The sequence below is a fragment of the Orycteropus afer genome, unplaced genomic scaffold, assembly GCF_000298275.1.
Source record: "Orycteropus afer afer isolate SDZICR_OR568_19922 unplaced genomic scaffold, OryAfe1.0 scaffold00015, whole genome shotgun sequence".
Lineage (NCBI taxonomy): Eukaryota > Metazoa > Chordata > Mammalia > Tubulidentata > Orycteropodidae > Orycteropus > Orycteropus afer.
The window spans coordinates 14,083,809-14,100,262 of NW_006921602.1; the positions used below are offsets into that span (position 1 = coordinate 14,083,809).

At 41.7% G+C, this 16,454-nt stretch overlaps 1 protein-coding gene across 1 annotated transcript in view; it reads right to left on the reverse strand.

Moving 5' to 3' along the window:
• The window catches only part of TLN2 (talin 2), a 278,945-nt gene that overhangs the window by 111,867 nt on the left and 150,624 nt on the right, over positions 1-16,454 (reverse strand). The window contains exons 35-39 of the mRNA XM_007958215.2: positions 15,353-15,493; positions 14,711-14,892; positions 12,587-12,719; positions 9,545-9,646; positions 3,896-4,066 (exon numbers count right to left, since the gene is read on the reverse strand). Coding sequence (XP_007956406.1) covers positions 3,896-4,066; positions 9,545-9,646; positions 12,587-12,719; positions 14,711-14,892; positions 15,353-15,493 — 729 coding nt within the window. The remainder of the gene's footprint in view (positions 1-3,895; positions 4,067-9,544; positions 9,647-12,586; positions 12,720-14,710; positions 14,893-15,352; positions 15,494-16,454) is intronic.

Below are 16,454 nucleotides of genomic sequence, written 5' to 3' on the forward strand. Positions count from 1 at the left end.
GAGACAAAGTATATGTGAACTGCTGTATGAAAAGTGAATTTACTCTGTAAATCTTCACCCAAATCCTAATTAAAAAAAAAAAAAAGAATTCAGCAAAGTGGCAGAGTATAAAATCAACATATAAAAATCAGTCAGATTTCTCTACACTAACAAAGAGAACTCTGAATAGGAAACCAGGAAAACAGTATCACTTATAATAGCCACCTAAAAGAAGATACACTTGGGAATAAATCTAATCAGGGATGTAAAAGGACTTATACAAAGAAAACTACAAAACACTCCTGCAAGAAACCAAGAGACCTCCATAAATGGAAGAACATATGCTCCTGACTATGAAGACTCAACACTGTAAAAATGTCAATACTGCCCAAAGCAATCCATAACTATAATGCAATCTCAATCCTGATCCCATCATTATTCTTTAAAGACATGAAAAACTAATCATCAACTTTGTATGGAAAAGAAAGTGACTCCAGATAAGCAAAGCACCACTAAAGAAGAACAATGTAGGAGGCTTCACACTTCCCAATTTCAGAACATACTTACTATGTAGCCATGGTAGTCAAAACAGCCTAGGACTAGTACACTGACAGACACATAGACCAATGTAACAGAATTGACAACCCAGAAATAAATCTATTCAACTTTGGACAGCTGCTCTCAGACAAGGGAAAATCCATTAAACGGGGGAAGAGAGATCTCTTTAATAAATGGTTCTGGCAAAACTGGATATCTATTTGCAGAAAAATGAAACAGGATCCCTATCTGAAAGTATATACAAAAACTAACTCAAGATGGATCAAAGACTTAAATGTAGAACCTAAAACTATAAAGATCATGGAAGAAAAAATAGGGGCAAACTTAGGGGCCCTAATTTATGGCATAAATAATCTATCAAACAATGAAAACTTCACAAACAGCAGAAGATAAACTAGATGACTGAGATCTCCTAAAAATTAAACACTTACGTGCATCAAAAGTCTTCTCCAAAAGAGTAAAAAGAGAACCTATAGTCTGGGAAAAAATTTGGCAATTACCTATCAGACGAGGAACTAATTTCTAAAATTTACAGAAAACTTCAATACCTCAACAACAAAAAGATACACCATCCAGTTTTAAAATGGGCAAAGGATATGAACAGATGCTTCATCAAAGATGACATTCAGACAGCCAAAAAATACACGAAGAGATGCCCATGATCATTAACCACTGTTGCTGTTGTTATGTGCTGTTGAGTCGGACCCGACTCATAGTGACCCCTCCTTGGGTTTCTGAAGCAGTATCACTAAGGAAGTAGATTGCCCCATCTTCCTTCTGAGGAGTGGCTGGTGGGTTTGAACGACCAGCCTTCTGGTTAGCAGTCAAGTGCCTTAAGCACTATGCTACCAGAGCTCCTTCGTTAACCATTAGAGAGATGCAAATCAAAACAACAATGAGATATCATCTCATCCCCAGCAATAATAGCAATGATCAAAAAAACCAGAAAGGAACTAACGCAGGCAAGGGTGTGGAGAGACTGGAACTCTCATATACTGCTGGTGGGATTGTAAAATGGTGCAACCACTGTGGAAAACAGTATGGCACTTTAAAAAAGCTGGAAATAGAAATACCATATCACCTAGCAATCCCATTACCAGATATACGTTGTTGTGATGTTATGTGCTGTCGAGTCGGACCCGACTCATAGAGACCCCTGCTTGGGTTTCCGAGGCAGTATCACCACGGAAGTAGATTGCCCAACCTTCCTTCCGAGGACCAGATATATATCCTAGAGAAATAAGAGCCATGACAAATAAATATACACCATGTTCATCACAGCATTATACACATACACAGTAGCAGAAAGATGGAAACAACCTAAACGCCCATCAACAGATGAATGGATAAACTATGGTACAAACACACAAGTGGAATATAATGTAGCATTAGAGTAATGATGAATCCATGAGACATCTCAAAACCTGGAGGACATTACGCTGAATGAAATAAGTCAGTCATAAAAGGGCAAATACTGTATGAGACCACTATTACAAAAAGTCAAGAAAAGGTTTACGCACAGAAAAAAAATTCTTTGATGGCTACTGGGGATGGCAGGGAGAGCAAAAGAAATTCACTAATTAGATAGTAGACATGTATTAACTTGAGTGCTGGGAAAGGTAATATATAATAAGAGGGAGGTCAGCACAACATGGCCAAGGCAAAGGAAGATACTGGGAGATATGCAAGTGTAACAGGCAACTATAGTAAATATTATTATATATACAATCCTGCAATAACAATAATAACAAACAAAAATTTACAAGTGGATACACAGGTAGATATGTAATCTGAACAAGTTTGGGATGGTATATGGGAATATACCCATGAGCTTATATAGGTTTGGCAGAGACTATTTCCATATATGTATCTGCATGTGCTACAAATATATCAAGGCATACAGTAGAGCAAGAAGCTCTGGTAGCATAGTGGCTAAAGCACTTGACTGCTAACCAGAAGGCTGGTGGTTCAAACCCACCAGCCACTCCTTGGAAGGAAGGTTGGGCAATCCTACTTCCGTAGTGATACTGCCTTGGAAACCCAAGGAGGGGTCGCTATGTGTTGGGGCCGACTCGACGGCACATAACAACAACAACTGTACAGCATACGTGCACGAAGTGAGGCAAACTTCTTAATCATACACAAATACCTTGAGGGACTGAGTTACTGGGCTTGAGGGATTAGGACCATAGTCTTGGAGAATATCTAGGTCTATTGGCAAAATATAGTCTTAGAGAAGTACAGCCAGACTGCTCCTTAGAAGCAAGAATGGCCAGACATCCTCTCTTGTGTTTTGGTCATGCAGTTAGAAGGGACCAATTCCTAGAGAAAGATATCATTCTTGAGAAAAGTAGAGGGTCAGCAACAAAAGGGAAGTCCCTCAACAAGATGGATTGACACAGTGGCTGCAATTATGGGTTCAAGAACAGTAATGATTGTGAGGATGGTTCAGGACTGGGCAACATTTTATTCTGCTGTACACAGTGTTGCTATGTGTTGGCACTGACTCAACAGCATCTAACAGTTCATAAGGACAACTGTGTAGTGACTGGGGTCTTAACAGCTTGCAAGTGGCTATCTAAGATACACCTACTAGTCTCTTCCCATCTAGAGCAAAGAAGAAGGAAGAAAATAAAAGACTCAAGGAGACAATTAGCCCAACGGACTAACAGACCACATGAACCACCGCCTCCACTATCCTGCGACTAGAACTAGATGGTATCTGATAATTCCTACTGACTGCTCTAATCCAGATCTCAACAGAAGTTCCTAGACAGAGTGGGAGAAAAATGTAGAACAAAATTGAAAATCATAAAAGACCAGACTCACCAGTCTGACAGAAGAATGGTGGAACACCTGAGACTATGACTGGCCCCTAGACACCTTCGAACTTAAAAATGAACCCACTCCCAGAGATCACCTCGCAGCCAAACAATAGACGGTGAATAGCAACACCCATGAAGAATGTGTTCCTCAGAACAATGAACTATATGAGACCAAAACAGCAGCATTTGCCCCTAAACAAACTTCAGAAGAAGAAAAGTGCAGGAAATATGGGAGAACGGAAACAGGGAATCCAGAGAAGTGGAAAGAGTGCTATTACATTAAGGGGATTACAATTAATGTCATAAAACAAACTGTGTATAAACTGTTGAATAGGAAACTAATCTGCTCTGTCAACTTCCACCCAAACCACAATAAAATGTTTTAAAAAAAGAAAAGATTATTTCCCACTTAATAGTGGGAAATCAATTGCCACCAAGTGAGAACTAGAGAATTTTTTCCCAAAGGGACACAATATAGCAGGAATGTATGGCTCTTAGGAGCCACAGTGAATCCTTAACATCCTGAACTGTACCTTGGGGTTACCACCACCTTCTTTGGCTGCATACAACATCTGGAGGGCAGACTCCGCAAGTGTCTTGGTCTGGTCCAGCACTGTCATCTGCTGCTGATGGTCAAGAATCTTGGAGGCAACACCAACCGCAGCCAAGATCAAGGGTTCAAAGTAGCTTGCCAGCTGTGTGACCTTTCAAGAGAAAAAAAAAATGCACAGATGCATATAAGTACATGGGTGTCCTTCAGGGGCACCACTGACTGTGTGGGGGGTGGTGTGGGGATAAATGACTCCCAGGGACAGACAGAAACCTGCTACAATTTACTCAATAAACTCTTGGAGAAGTACTGCCAGACTGCTCCTTAGAAGCAAGAATAGCCAGACATCCTCTCTTCTGTTTTGGTTATGCTGTTAGAAGGGACCCATTCCTAGAGAAAGAAAGTGCTTGCTAATGAATGAACTCTTTTTACTTCCTTTAGGGAGATGTATACCTCTTCCTTAGGAGCTCTGGCAGCATAGTGCCTAAGGCACTTGACTGCTAACCAGGAGGCTGGAGGTTCAAACCCACCAGCCACTCCTCGGAAGGAAGATGGGGCAATCCACTTCCGTAATGATACCACCTTGGAAACCCAAGGAGGGGTCGCTAGGAGTCGGGGCTGACTCGATGGCAAATAACAACAACAACAACATACCTCTTTCTCCATGATGGTTGTTGTTGTTGTTATGTGCCGTCGAGTCAGCCCTGACTCATAGCGACCCCTCCTTGGGTTTCCAAGGCAGTATCACTACAGAAGTAGGATTGCCCAACCTTCCTTCTGAGGAGTGGCTGGTGGGTTTGAACCGCCAGCCTTCTGGTTAGCAGTCAAGTGCCTTAGCCACTATGCTACCAGAGCTCCCAAGTGCTAAAAACAACAACAACAAAAAAAAAACACCTACTCTGAGATTCAGAGTTAGGCGTGAAAACTGACTTCAATTGTCCAAATGCTCAGTTTTGCAAATAAAATGCATTTTAAGAACCAAAGTCGAATATCTTACAAACTCAGAAGGAAGGGGCATTAGGAGAAGAATGGGGGCAGGGGAGCTGAGAGAAAAGACTCAATAATAGAAGGTACTCCACTCAAAAGTTTTTGGCTTCTGCTCCACAGGGAATAAGCAGTTCAACCATGTCTTAGATACAGGATAAAAGCAAAAATGTATCACATCAGTTTAAATGTTTTGTCCATGATTATCCCAATCAGGGAGAATGTAAAGAGTGGGAAGTTAAACTCCACTTTCTTGGGAAGTAGACTATCCACATAAATTATTTGGAATTCTTTTGCCTGGGAGATTTGTGTCTTCCTTCACATTTATTTCATCAGTCAGTCATTTATTTGTATCAGTATTACCCAACTGATATTTATTTTATTGCCCAAATTGGGCAAACAAATATGAAGTTATGTGATTTTCCCTTTTGCCTCTATCTAGGGAGCTTGGTGGTTGTGGTAGTTAAGATTATGTGTCAACTTGGCTGGGCCTGGTTTTGAGTGGCTGGGCAGCTGGATGTAGTTATTCCCTATAATGAGACTGGTAATCAGCTCCATGGTGGAATCTACTAGGGTAGCCGAGTAGCTGCCTTAGGGATATAGTCTGCTTCCAGTGTATAAGAAGTCAGTTTTGAGAAAGGTCTCTGCAGCTTTTTGGCACGGTTGGACCCTGCATGTAGCTGAGTCTTTATCTGAGTCACCTGCCGTGTTGTCTGCCAATCTTGGGATTGCTAATGGACTTGAATTAGTGGCCTGCCATATTGCTTGATAATCTTGGGACTGTGCCATGTTGCTGGTCAACCATGGGTTTGTCAGCCTTAGCAGCTAGCAGCCATCTGAGCTAAGTGATGCTTCCAGCTTCAGTGGGCTGGGAGCAAGAAGTAGAGCTGAAGCCCAAGGTTGAGGGGCCTTCACCTAGCCCCTTGAGCCAGCACTTTAAACTCAGACTTCTAGCCTCCTAAACTGTAAGAGAATAAATCCCTGCTTGTTCAAGACATACATTTGTGGTACTTTCTGTTAGAGTGGCACTGGAGAACCAGTACAGTGGTTTACTGGTAGAATTCTCACTTTCCATGAGGGAGATATGGGTTCAATTCCCAGCCAATGAACTTCATATATAGCTACCACTCTTCTGTCAGTGGAGGCTTATGTGTTGCTATGATGAGGAACAAGTTTCAGCAGAGCTTCCAGACTAAGACAGATTAGAAGACAGGCCTGGGAATTTCCTTCCACAAATCTGCTAATGACCATCCAATGGATCACAACAATCTGATGTGCAACTGAGAATGGGGATGGTACAGGAGCGGGCAGCATTTCATTCCATGGTGTATGGGGTCCACATGAGTCCAGGGCCAACTCGATGGCAGCTACCAACAGGCAGCACAGCAAGAACTCTAATACTGCCTGTTCTTAAAAGACATGACAGAGCAGGAAACTTCCTCATCTGGGTTGACACATGAATTAAAATAACACAGAATTTTGTTGACTGCTAACCAAAAGGTTGGTGGTTTGACCCCACCAGCAGCCCCATGGGAGAAAGATGAGGCAGTTGATTTCTGTAAAGATTCAGAGCCTTTGAAAGCCTATGAGGCAGTTCTACTTTGTCCTATAGGGTTGCTATGAGTTGGAATTGGCTTGATGGCAGTGAGACTGGTTTTTGGTTTTGGTTGAGTCAAGAGATCTAGAGTGCTTTCTAAGAATTTGTATTTCTATTCACTCCCAAGTGGCATCCTAGCTGCTGAGCCAGGGGAGAACCTAAGCACTATAACAGAGCATTTAAAACAAGATAGGTATTAGTTTTCAGTCAATGATTCTTCTTGATACGTGGCCTCACAGGCTTCCTTTGTCCAAAACTCCTACAAGATGAGAGACATATTTAGACAAAGTGCCAAGAGTAAATTTGTAATTCAAGTGACACAAACATACTGATTATTTTTCTTTTGATGCCACCCACTGACACAGGAATTATTCCTCCAGTAGTGTCTGCAGAGCCAAGGATATTGCTATCTAAGAAGTCTAGAAATACTTCCTTATGAAATTCCTACTAAAATGGAGAGTCACTGCTGAAACATCTGGTTTCTCTGCCAGACTTGGTTTCTTTGTCTCTTAGTTTATTAGTGTTGCTACAGCAGAAACACATGTGACTTTAATGAACAAAAAAATTATGTTCTCACAGTCCAGAGGCTAGAAGTCTGAATTCAGTGCATCGGCCCTGGGGGAAGACTCTCTCAATCTGTGCCTATCCCGGGGCAAAAGCCTTGTCTCAGATTCGCTAGCATTCTTCTTGGCCTTCTTTTTTTCCATGGTGATATACACTTGACATCTATCTTTCTCCCATTTGTGCCTGTTTGCTTCTGTGCCTGATTTTTCTCTTTTATATCTCAAAAGCAATTAGGTACAAGAGACACCCTTTACTGATGTGGCCTCATTAACATGACAAAGAAAGCCCTATTTCCAACCAAGATTACACCCACAGGTATAGGGGTTAGGATTCCAATACAGAATTTTGAAGAACACAAGACAATCCATAACACTGAGTGACAGACAGTCAGGCAGGGGCCCCAGCTTGCAAGCCTGCAGACCCCTACCTGTTCCCCTGCCCCCAGCCAGTCTCCAAACCCTCTTCACACAGGGGGACAAGTCCTTTTCTTATTATAGAGGAATCAGCTAAAAAACAGAGTCTGCTACACTTGAAGAGACAGAGAGTCACTGATCATTTTAAATCTAAAAATCCCATCTCAGAGCCAGCAGAAAGCTTAGTGGGCCCTTAAGCTATTCTGTAATTTAAAAGGGCAATATTGATTTTAAAAAATCGATATCTGTAGAAAAGATTTTGGCTACAGGATTTCTTTATCTGCACATAGATACTGACAGTTACACTGATAAATGCTGGGAAATACAATTTCTGGCATAGGCTACAGGTCAAGTCAACATCCTTAAAGATTTGCAAAATGAACCCCAAATAGTCAAAGCATCATTCAGCACTTAAAAAATATGGGTATTAACCTCAGTGAATGACTTCTCTGGAGGGGCCTTGCAGGAAGGCTTTGGTCATCCAGAAGTGATGTCTGCAAGGATTCCTTTCCTTATGTGTAAGGACAATGTAAGAGCAAATACAAATTCAAAATGTTGTTGTTGGCTGCTGTCAAGTTGGCCCCTGATTCATGGTGACCCCCTGCACAATGAAATGAAATGCTTCCCACTCCTATGCCATCTCCATGAACAATCTTGCAGATCAGAAAAATGTGATCCATAAGGTTTTTATTGGCTGATTGTTTGGAAGTAGATTGCCAGGCCTTTCTTCCTAATCTTAGTCTTGAAGCTCTGCTGAAACCTGTTTGGCATTATAGAAACACATTAAGTCTCCAATGACAGATGGGTGGCAGTTGCACATGAAGTGCACTGACTGGCACTTGAACCTCAGTCTCCATCATGAAAGGCAAGAATTCTACCAATGAACCACTAGTGCCCTCTTAAATGAAAAATAACTCATTGCCATTGAGTTGATTCTGATTCGCAGCGATCCTACAGGATGGCACAGAACTGTCCCATAGGGTTTCCCAGGCTGGAATCTTTACTGGAGCAGACTGTCACATCTTTCTCCCATGGAACGGCTGGTGGATTCAAATTGCCAACCTTTCCGTTAGCACCTGAGTGCTTAACTGTTGCAGTGGTTTGAAGTGGGCTCCTTCAAAGTAAGAATAAACCCATTGTTAGCAAGTCGATTCTGACTCATAACAACCTTACAGCAGCATTTATTTCAGAAAACTTGTAATTTTAAGTTCTTCCTCTATCTCTTTCAAAAATATGTAGATCAAGGATCTTTCCTTGAGGACCTGGGAGCCATTTCTTTTGAAATGTGATAATCAAGGAAGATCATGTCCCTCCCTCCCAGTTTCCTGGCAGGAGATAAGTATAACTTCAGGTGGTGCCAGGCTCCAAATTGCAAACCTACCTAAAGCCATAAAGACATGAGAGAATCAGTAATTTTATCTTGAAAACAAGAATGGAAAGGGCTGTACCCACTCAGCTACACAAAAGAGTTAGATTCATTTCTGTCTTTGGATTCTCTTTAGCTGGCTATCAGTGATGCATCACATTCTGGTTTAATGCTTATTCAATAATAAAATTGTTTTCTTTCATGTCTACCTTTGTGGAGAGGTTTCCTGGATTGGGAGCAGATTCTGTTTGTCATTCCGTTTGTTTTCCCCCAATAATAGACAATACAGCAGAAACCGCAGAAGAACAATGTACCCCTAAATACACCAGGATGGGGCCAGTCTACCAAGGAGAAAAAATGGCAGCCCTCAGGCTAGGAATGACAGCTTCAGTGCTGGTTTTATTTCAGAGAAGGTCGAGAGCAATGGCTCACTATAAATTGCTCCTTGTTAACTGGAATGTTTGACTGCAATCAGAACAATTCCACACTAGCTTTCTTTTCAGTGCAAGGTGAAAATAGATCCTGAAGAAATACTTTTTGGGTTAGATGTCAAGGGAAGGTTGAGTGCAATTTTCTGCAGCTTAACCCATCATTGGACCAAGGCACAATGCTTGGCACTACAGGCTTTGGGAACAAAAAGAGTCACTACATACCCCTCTCCCCTGAGCACACATACTGTCAGTCAGCAAGATCCTCAGTGCACATTACCTTATGTCCCAGCTGGGCTGCTTCTCCCCGAGCTGCTGTGGTGATGGGGTCGATAAGGTGTCCGATTTCCTGCACCACTGAAGTTAGCTGCTCCTGTAGGGCCTGATAAGGAGAAAACTGTCAAGTTCATCCCACAGTGGTCCCTCATGGAGTGGCAGTATTTCAAAAAGGCCCATGTAAAAGGCAAGGGAGCCACATGAAATGGACATAAAAAATGTTTGCACCCATGCTATCAAGCTGACCTTCCCCCAGAGTGCTTCCTGTGAGAGACAAGGGGCAGCTTGCTTGAGCGCTTCTTATCAGTTCCTGATCCTCTGACTGGCTTCTCGCTTCCACCAACCAGAAGTGACAACTGATGCTACTGGTAACTTTACTGGTTATTTAGCATAATTACGGAAAATGTACAACAGTCATATATTTTCAAGAAGGAAAGGCAATTATGCCCAAATGGCAGAGCTAATGGTGGGGGCTGAGGGAACATCCAGGTCACTGTGTTCTACAGAACTAATAATGTCTTAAGGGGGAATGGGAGTGACATAAAATGTGATCAACTCTTTGAAAGCAGGACTACACACAATAAAATGCCCACTGAGCTCAGCTTGGGTTCTAGTTCACTGTATTTAGTGATGTGGATACAAATATTAAAAATGACACCCTCAAGGTAGTTCTTCCCAGGTTTGAGAGACAGTTTAATCTCTCCATCCCGAAAAACTGAACTCCTGCTGCAAAGTAATAGGGCAAGATATCTAGAAGATGTTGTGAGTGTGAGGAGTGGGGAAACCAAAGGTAAAGATTATTAAAATGTAACATGGGTACAGAAAGGTGTATATAAGCATATGGCTTGATAAATTATCACAAAATGAGTATACCCAAAAATCAACACCCAGATCAAGAAGCAAAGATGATTAACTAGTAGCAGGATCAGATTCATTGTAAGAATTTCATGATAGCTTCACTTGTTAAAAGGAGGTCTGGTAGAGTAGCACCTAAGGCATGTAACTGCTAACCAGAAGGCTGGCAGTTCAAACCCAGCAGCCACTCTGTGGAAGGAAGACTGGGCAATCTACTTCTGTAAAGATTTATCACCTCGGAAACCCAAAGGGGGTCACTGTGAGTCAGAATCAACTCGAGGGCAGTGAGTTTAGTTTTGTGGTTTTCACTTGTTAATTGCAGGATTAATAGATCAGAACACTGGACAATTCCTGAAACAGTGACAATGTCCTGCTCATCAGACATGAAACTCTGGCCTTTGCTACTTTCCTACAGAACAATGCTATCTGTGCTAGGGGACTGTAGGCTAAGTTTAATCAATAAGAGCAGCAGCCTAACATACTTAAAACAAAGTCCTAGACAAGAAAAGAAGGTGGGGAATGGGGAGAGATTTCTAGACTTCTAAGGGTCTTATTTATTTGATAATTTACTCTCTTCACATTCGTCTTGCGATTGTAGTCAAGAACACAAGAATATTCAAGCAATGTTGACTTATTATAGATGGTTTATTAAATATGGAATAACTAGGAAACACATGTAGTTAAAGGGGAGGAATTTACTTCTTAGCACGGCAAGTCCAGAGAATTTCAACTATGTAGCTTTATAATGTGGGTGAATTGCAAAGAAAACTATAATGTGATGTGAAAGATGACAGATAAGACTATACACTCTGTAGGATTCCACTTATATGAAGTAAAAAAAAAAAAAGAAAGAAATATAGTATTGGTGCAAAAAGTCACAGAAGATATGTTTAGGGAGGGATGGTGCAAGGATGGAGGCATAAGGGGGGCTTCTCAAGTCCTGGTTCTCTTTCTTGATTTAGGTGCTGGCTTTTGGGTGTATTCATTTTGTGGTAATTCATCAAGCTGTACATGAATGTGCACTTTTTGCTATCTATATCATGTTTTATAGATGGGATCATGTCATCTGCAAACAGAGATCATTTTACTCCTTATTTTCCAATTTGAATACTTTTTATTTCTTTTCTTGCTGTGTAACTTTGGCTAGGACTTCTAGAGTGATATTGAACAGAAGTAGTGATAGTGGGCATCCTTGTCTCATTCCTGTTCTCAAGGGGGAAGGCTTTCAGTCTTTCTCCAGTAGGTATATATGACGTTGGCAGTGGGTTTTTCACAGATGCATGTATCCATACTATGTTTTAATAATAGGCTATAAATAATAATTCTAGCATCCCACAAAGGATAAGAACATTTACTCCTTTCTTTCCTTAGAAATGGATATGTGTGTAGGGGGTGAAGCTGGAGTAAAAAGACAGCTCTATTGATAAAAATGAGCAATACCAACTCTGGGCCCACTGCTTAGAGTTAGGGGCCAAAAGTCCAGTGTTAATGGATTCGGTAGCAGTAAACACCAGCAGACAGGCCATCCATAGTTATTAATATCTTCTGGGTGTCAGGTGCTTCACTTTCAATAGACGGAAGAAAGTATGAATCAGGAGTCTTTGGGTAGGTAATAGAAAAAACTCGAAGAAAAGTAGAAAAATTTTATTCTCAACTTTGGAAAAATCATCAATAGAGGGCAAACTGGATCTAAGTTGGTGACAGAATGCAAAAGGTCCCCGAATACTAAATATTGTATAACATAGAACAGAGTCCTTTTGCTCTTGAATGGACCAAATGCACTAGAGTTAGTGCTAAATCTATTTATTAGCCAAATGTCCATTGATGAAACAAGCAAAGATCTGCTGTGGCTGTTCTGTTGTGTTAAACTGAATGTCGTAACATTGACTACAAGCACACTCTAATTATCTGACATTGATAGTTTACCCAAGTTTCAATCACATGTTAACTACCACCACCCCCGAGTTCATCTGGTCCTTCACTAAACTGTCATTCTCTCTGCTCAGCATCTGCCCAGCCTCTCCAGAGAGAACTGCCCAGGGTAGCTCCAGAGGAGAAATTTGTCCAATGATGAAACTCTAGCGTCAAAACTTCCATAAAGATTTACATCATACTCCCCCCGCCCCCAGCCCCTAAAGCTCAATGCTTCAGCATATACAGAGGCCTCTGAGTGACACAAAGTCCATCGTACCTCCACAGAGATGTCATCCCTTGTGGCCAGGCTCTGACTGACAGCTGCCAACGAGGCCTGCTCGATGTCCCGGATGCACCGATTGATGCCATCAATGGAATAGTCACACTCCCTCTGCCCAGGGGCCTTGTCTCTGGAAGGGACAGCATGAGTCAAATATGGGCTCAAGTCCCACAATCTGCCACAGCCTCTGTGGCCCAGGTACCTCTGTCCACTTCTTGCCTCACTTGATCACCTTATTTAAAGGGTAACACTAAGTCCCTGATCCTTGCTTGCCAATGCCTCTTATGCCTAGCCTGTGCCTTTCTTAGTTAAACAGCTGAGATAACTCTACGTATCTCTGGTGGAAGGGATATGGTGCTGCCCTCCATTTCAGCTGATGCAAAACAACTGCACAATGCAAGTCTGAATGAACACGGATTCTCCATTCACTGACATAAGCATAGAAATCGTATAATATGTTATATACCATATAACTATTTTCAGTGCAAATGTACTATGCTTGGTACATTACACATTATTCACAAAGTTCTGGGCACTCTAATATTAGTAGATTTTTCTTTGCAAGGCATTAAGAAAGTTAACTGTGATGCTGAGTTTTAAAAGCAATTGAGAAATCACATATAGCTAAGGATGCATTCCATGCTTAGGGATATTAATTTTGGTCAAACTGAGGAATGTTATACCTACTCAAGGGATGTTTTCAGGACCCTAAGATTACAAAAATGATTTCTAATAGTATAGTGGGTAAGGCATTTGGGTGCTAACCAGAAGGTTGGCAGTTCAAACCCACCAGCTGCTCCACGTCAGGAAGATGAAGCAATTTAGGCAGTGGGTTTTTTTTTTTTTTTTTTGGTTTAAGATTAAAAAGGAGTCCCCAAGTGGTGCAAATGATAATGTGCTCAGCTACTAACTGAAAGCTTAGCACATCAAGCACACTCAAAAGTGCCTCTGGAAAAAGGCCTGGGGATCTACTTCTGAGTCACTGAAACCCACTCTACTTTAACACACATGGTGTCACCCTAAATTGGAGCAGACTTGATAGCAACTGATTTTTAAGATTACCAAGGACATCTGAGTTACTGTGGGTTTAGGACATTCTTTTTGTCTTATTTGCAAATGAAAAGTGTACCGTAAAGGATTAACTTTGCCTAAAGAAAGGTTTGGCCTTGGCTCTAGCTCCTGGGAGATAATCTCTAAACTCTTGGAATGTCCTGTCTGCTAAGAATGTCTTTGTTTATTTGGAAACCTTTGACCACACCAGTTAGTTTATGCTAACAGTACAATTTATTGTGGGAGCCGTGGTCATGCAGTATCAGATAGCCTCTGTGGGGCTAGAGACTAAGGCCAGCCATGCATTGTCAACCATGTCTACATGACCAACTCCAAATAAAAACTCTGGACACCAAGGCTCAGGAGAGTTTCCCTGCTTGGCCATACTCTGTGAATGTTGCCACATTGCTGGGAGATGTAAGTGTCATCCACTTACATCCACTGGGAGAGAACAACTAGAAAGTCTGTGTCTTCTCTCTCCTGGATTCTGCCCTATGAGCCTCTTCACTTTGCTGATTTTAATCTGTATATTTTTTGTGTACTAAACCATAACCATGAGTGCAATGGCTTTCCTAAATTCTGTGAGTCCTTCTAGTGAATTATAAAACCTAAGGGTGGTCTTGAAGACCTCTCAAACTTATAAAAGGTAACCCCAAATCTTGCCAAATCAACAGTGGTGCTCTCTAAGTTCCTAGGTACAGACAGTATACTACGATGATTAGATACTATAGCCATCAGGCCTGGGTGTAACCTTGGGAATATCACCTAAATCCTTTCTGCCTAAATTTTCTCATCAATCAAACGGAAGTAATGGCAGTATTTACTTTATGAGGTTGTTGTAATGGCCAAATAAGATAATAAGGTAAAATGCTTAGAATAGTATCTGACATACAGTAAGTACTTAAATTAGTTATTATTTTTATGAACAGAGCTAACACTGGTACTAGAGAGATGATGAGGAAGATAAGGATAATGATCAGCAATATTATTACCAAGTAAAAAGCTTAGTGTGTTTGTATACTTTGCCTCGTTCAGAGGCAGGCCAACAGCTATCCGCAGATGGGAACTGACCTGATGGATGTGATGAGACTCTTGATGGAGTCTGAAACGGTGTGGGAATGTCCAGCTAGCACAGACCAGGTGGGTGGGTCTTTGGGGTTGATGGCCAGGGAACGGGCAGTGCGGATGAGGTATGATGAGCTTTCCAGCATGGTCTTGGCTGAGACCAGGATCGGTTCCTGCGCCTGAGAACCCTAGGACCAAACATCAGAGAGGCAAGGGAAGCGGGTAGAGAGATGAGTAAGTGGGTGGGTCCTGGAAGGTCCTGTTACTGACCAAGTCACTACCTATGCCCTCTGGAAGGAGACAGAGGGCAGGGACCTGTAGAGGCTGGCTTACAGAGGGCCTAGATAGGGGGACTTAGATGTGTGTTACTCCTTAAATAATACTTTGGGCATGACACATCCCAAGAAAGAAAGACACATCCCTAATCTGTGCAAAGAGATTGCTCTCCATACATAAAGCTAAGACATTACTCCTCAAAAGTGGTGGACAGATTGGTGTTCACTAACTGTGCATGTAACAACAACAAAAATAACAGTTCACTACATATTGATAGAGAGAGCTATGGAATTTTAACCATTCTCACTCATTCAGTACAACACAAAACTAGCCAAAGACCTCAGTAGTATCTTTGTTGCAAGCACTCCCTACCTCGGAGCTGATCTGGGCAGGAACACTAACAAACTCAGGGTTTGATGCGAACGCTGTCAAGTTCTCCACGGCTTCAATCAAGGGCGCAGTGGCAATGCGGCATTTGTTGCGGTTGTCTTCAGAGAAATCCCCATCCAGGGCCTGATGGGAGAAAACATGGGAGATTTCACTCCAACAAAAAGCAGAAATCACTACCAAGATATAGCAAATCACCTCCCAGTGACAGGAGGGGGCTTAGTGAGAATATTAAACATGTTTGGTAAATTCATAAATAGTAAGTAGAATTGGCACGAACCCTACCATTAAGCAGAAGGGCCCCAGTTAGCATTTGTAAGAAATAAAGATGAACACGTAGCCCAAAGGATAGGTGACATCACAGACAGTAAATATCACACTTGCATGGGGCAGAAACATTCAGACTCAAAGATACAATGTGAAGACTGTATCTAATGTCATTAATCATTATGTCTAGAACCTTGAATGAGAGCAGGTTTTGTTGTGTACATGTTCACTGAAAATAAAAAAAAAACATGTGCGCCCCCAAAAGATATGTTCAAATCCTAATTCTCATTATTTGTCAGTGACTTATTTGGAAATAGGGCCTTTGCAGATGTTATCAAGTTAAGATGATGTCATATTGGATTAGGGTGGGAGCTAATCCAATGACTAGTGTGCTTGAAAGAAGAGACACAGGCCAACACAGGGAAAAGGTAATGTGAAGATGGAGGCAGAGATTGGAATAATGTGTCCACAAATCAAGGAACACAAAGGGTTGCCAGCAGCACCAGAAGCTAGGAGAGAGGCATGGAACAGATTCTACCTCAGAGCCTCCAGAAGGAATCAACCCTGCCAACGCCATGATTTTGGATTTCTGGTCTCAAGAACCATGAGAAATAAATTTCTGTTGTTTTAAGCTACCCAGTCTGTGGTAATTTTTTTTTTTTTAGGATTTGGGTGAAGATTTACAGAGTAAATTCACTTTTCATACAGCAGTTCACATATACTTTGTCTCATGTCATTGACCAAAATTTACAATGCAGCAGCTCCCCTCCCACTTCCTCCCCATAGTTACCTCCTCCCAGTGTCCATCCCTTCATACTCT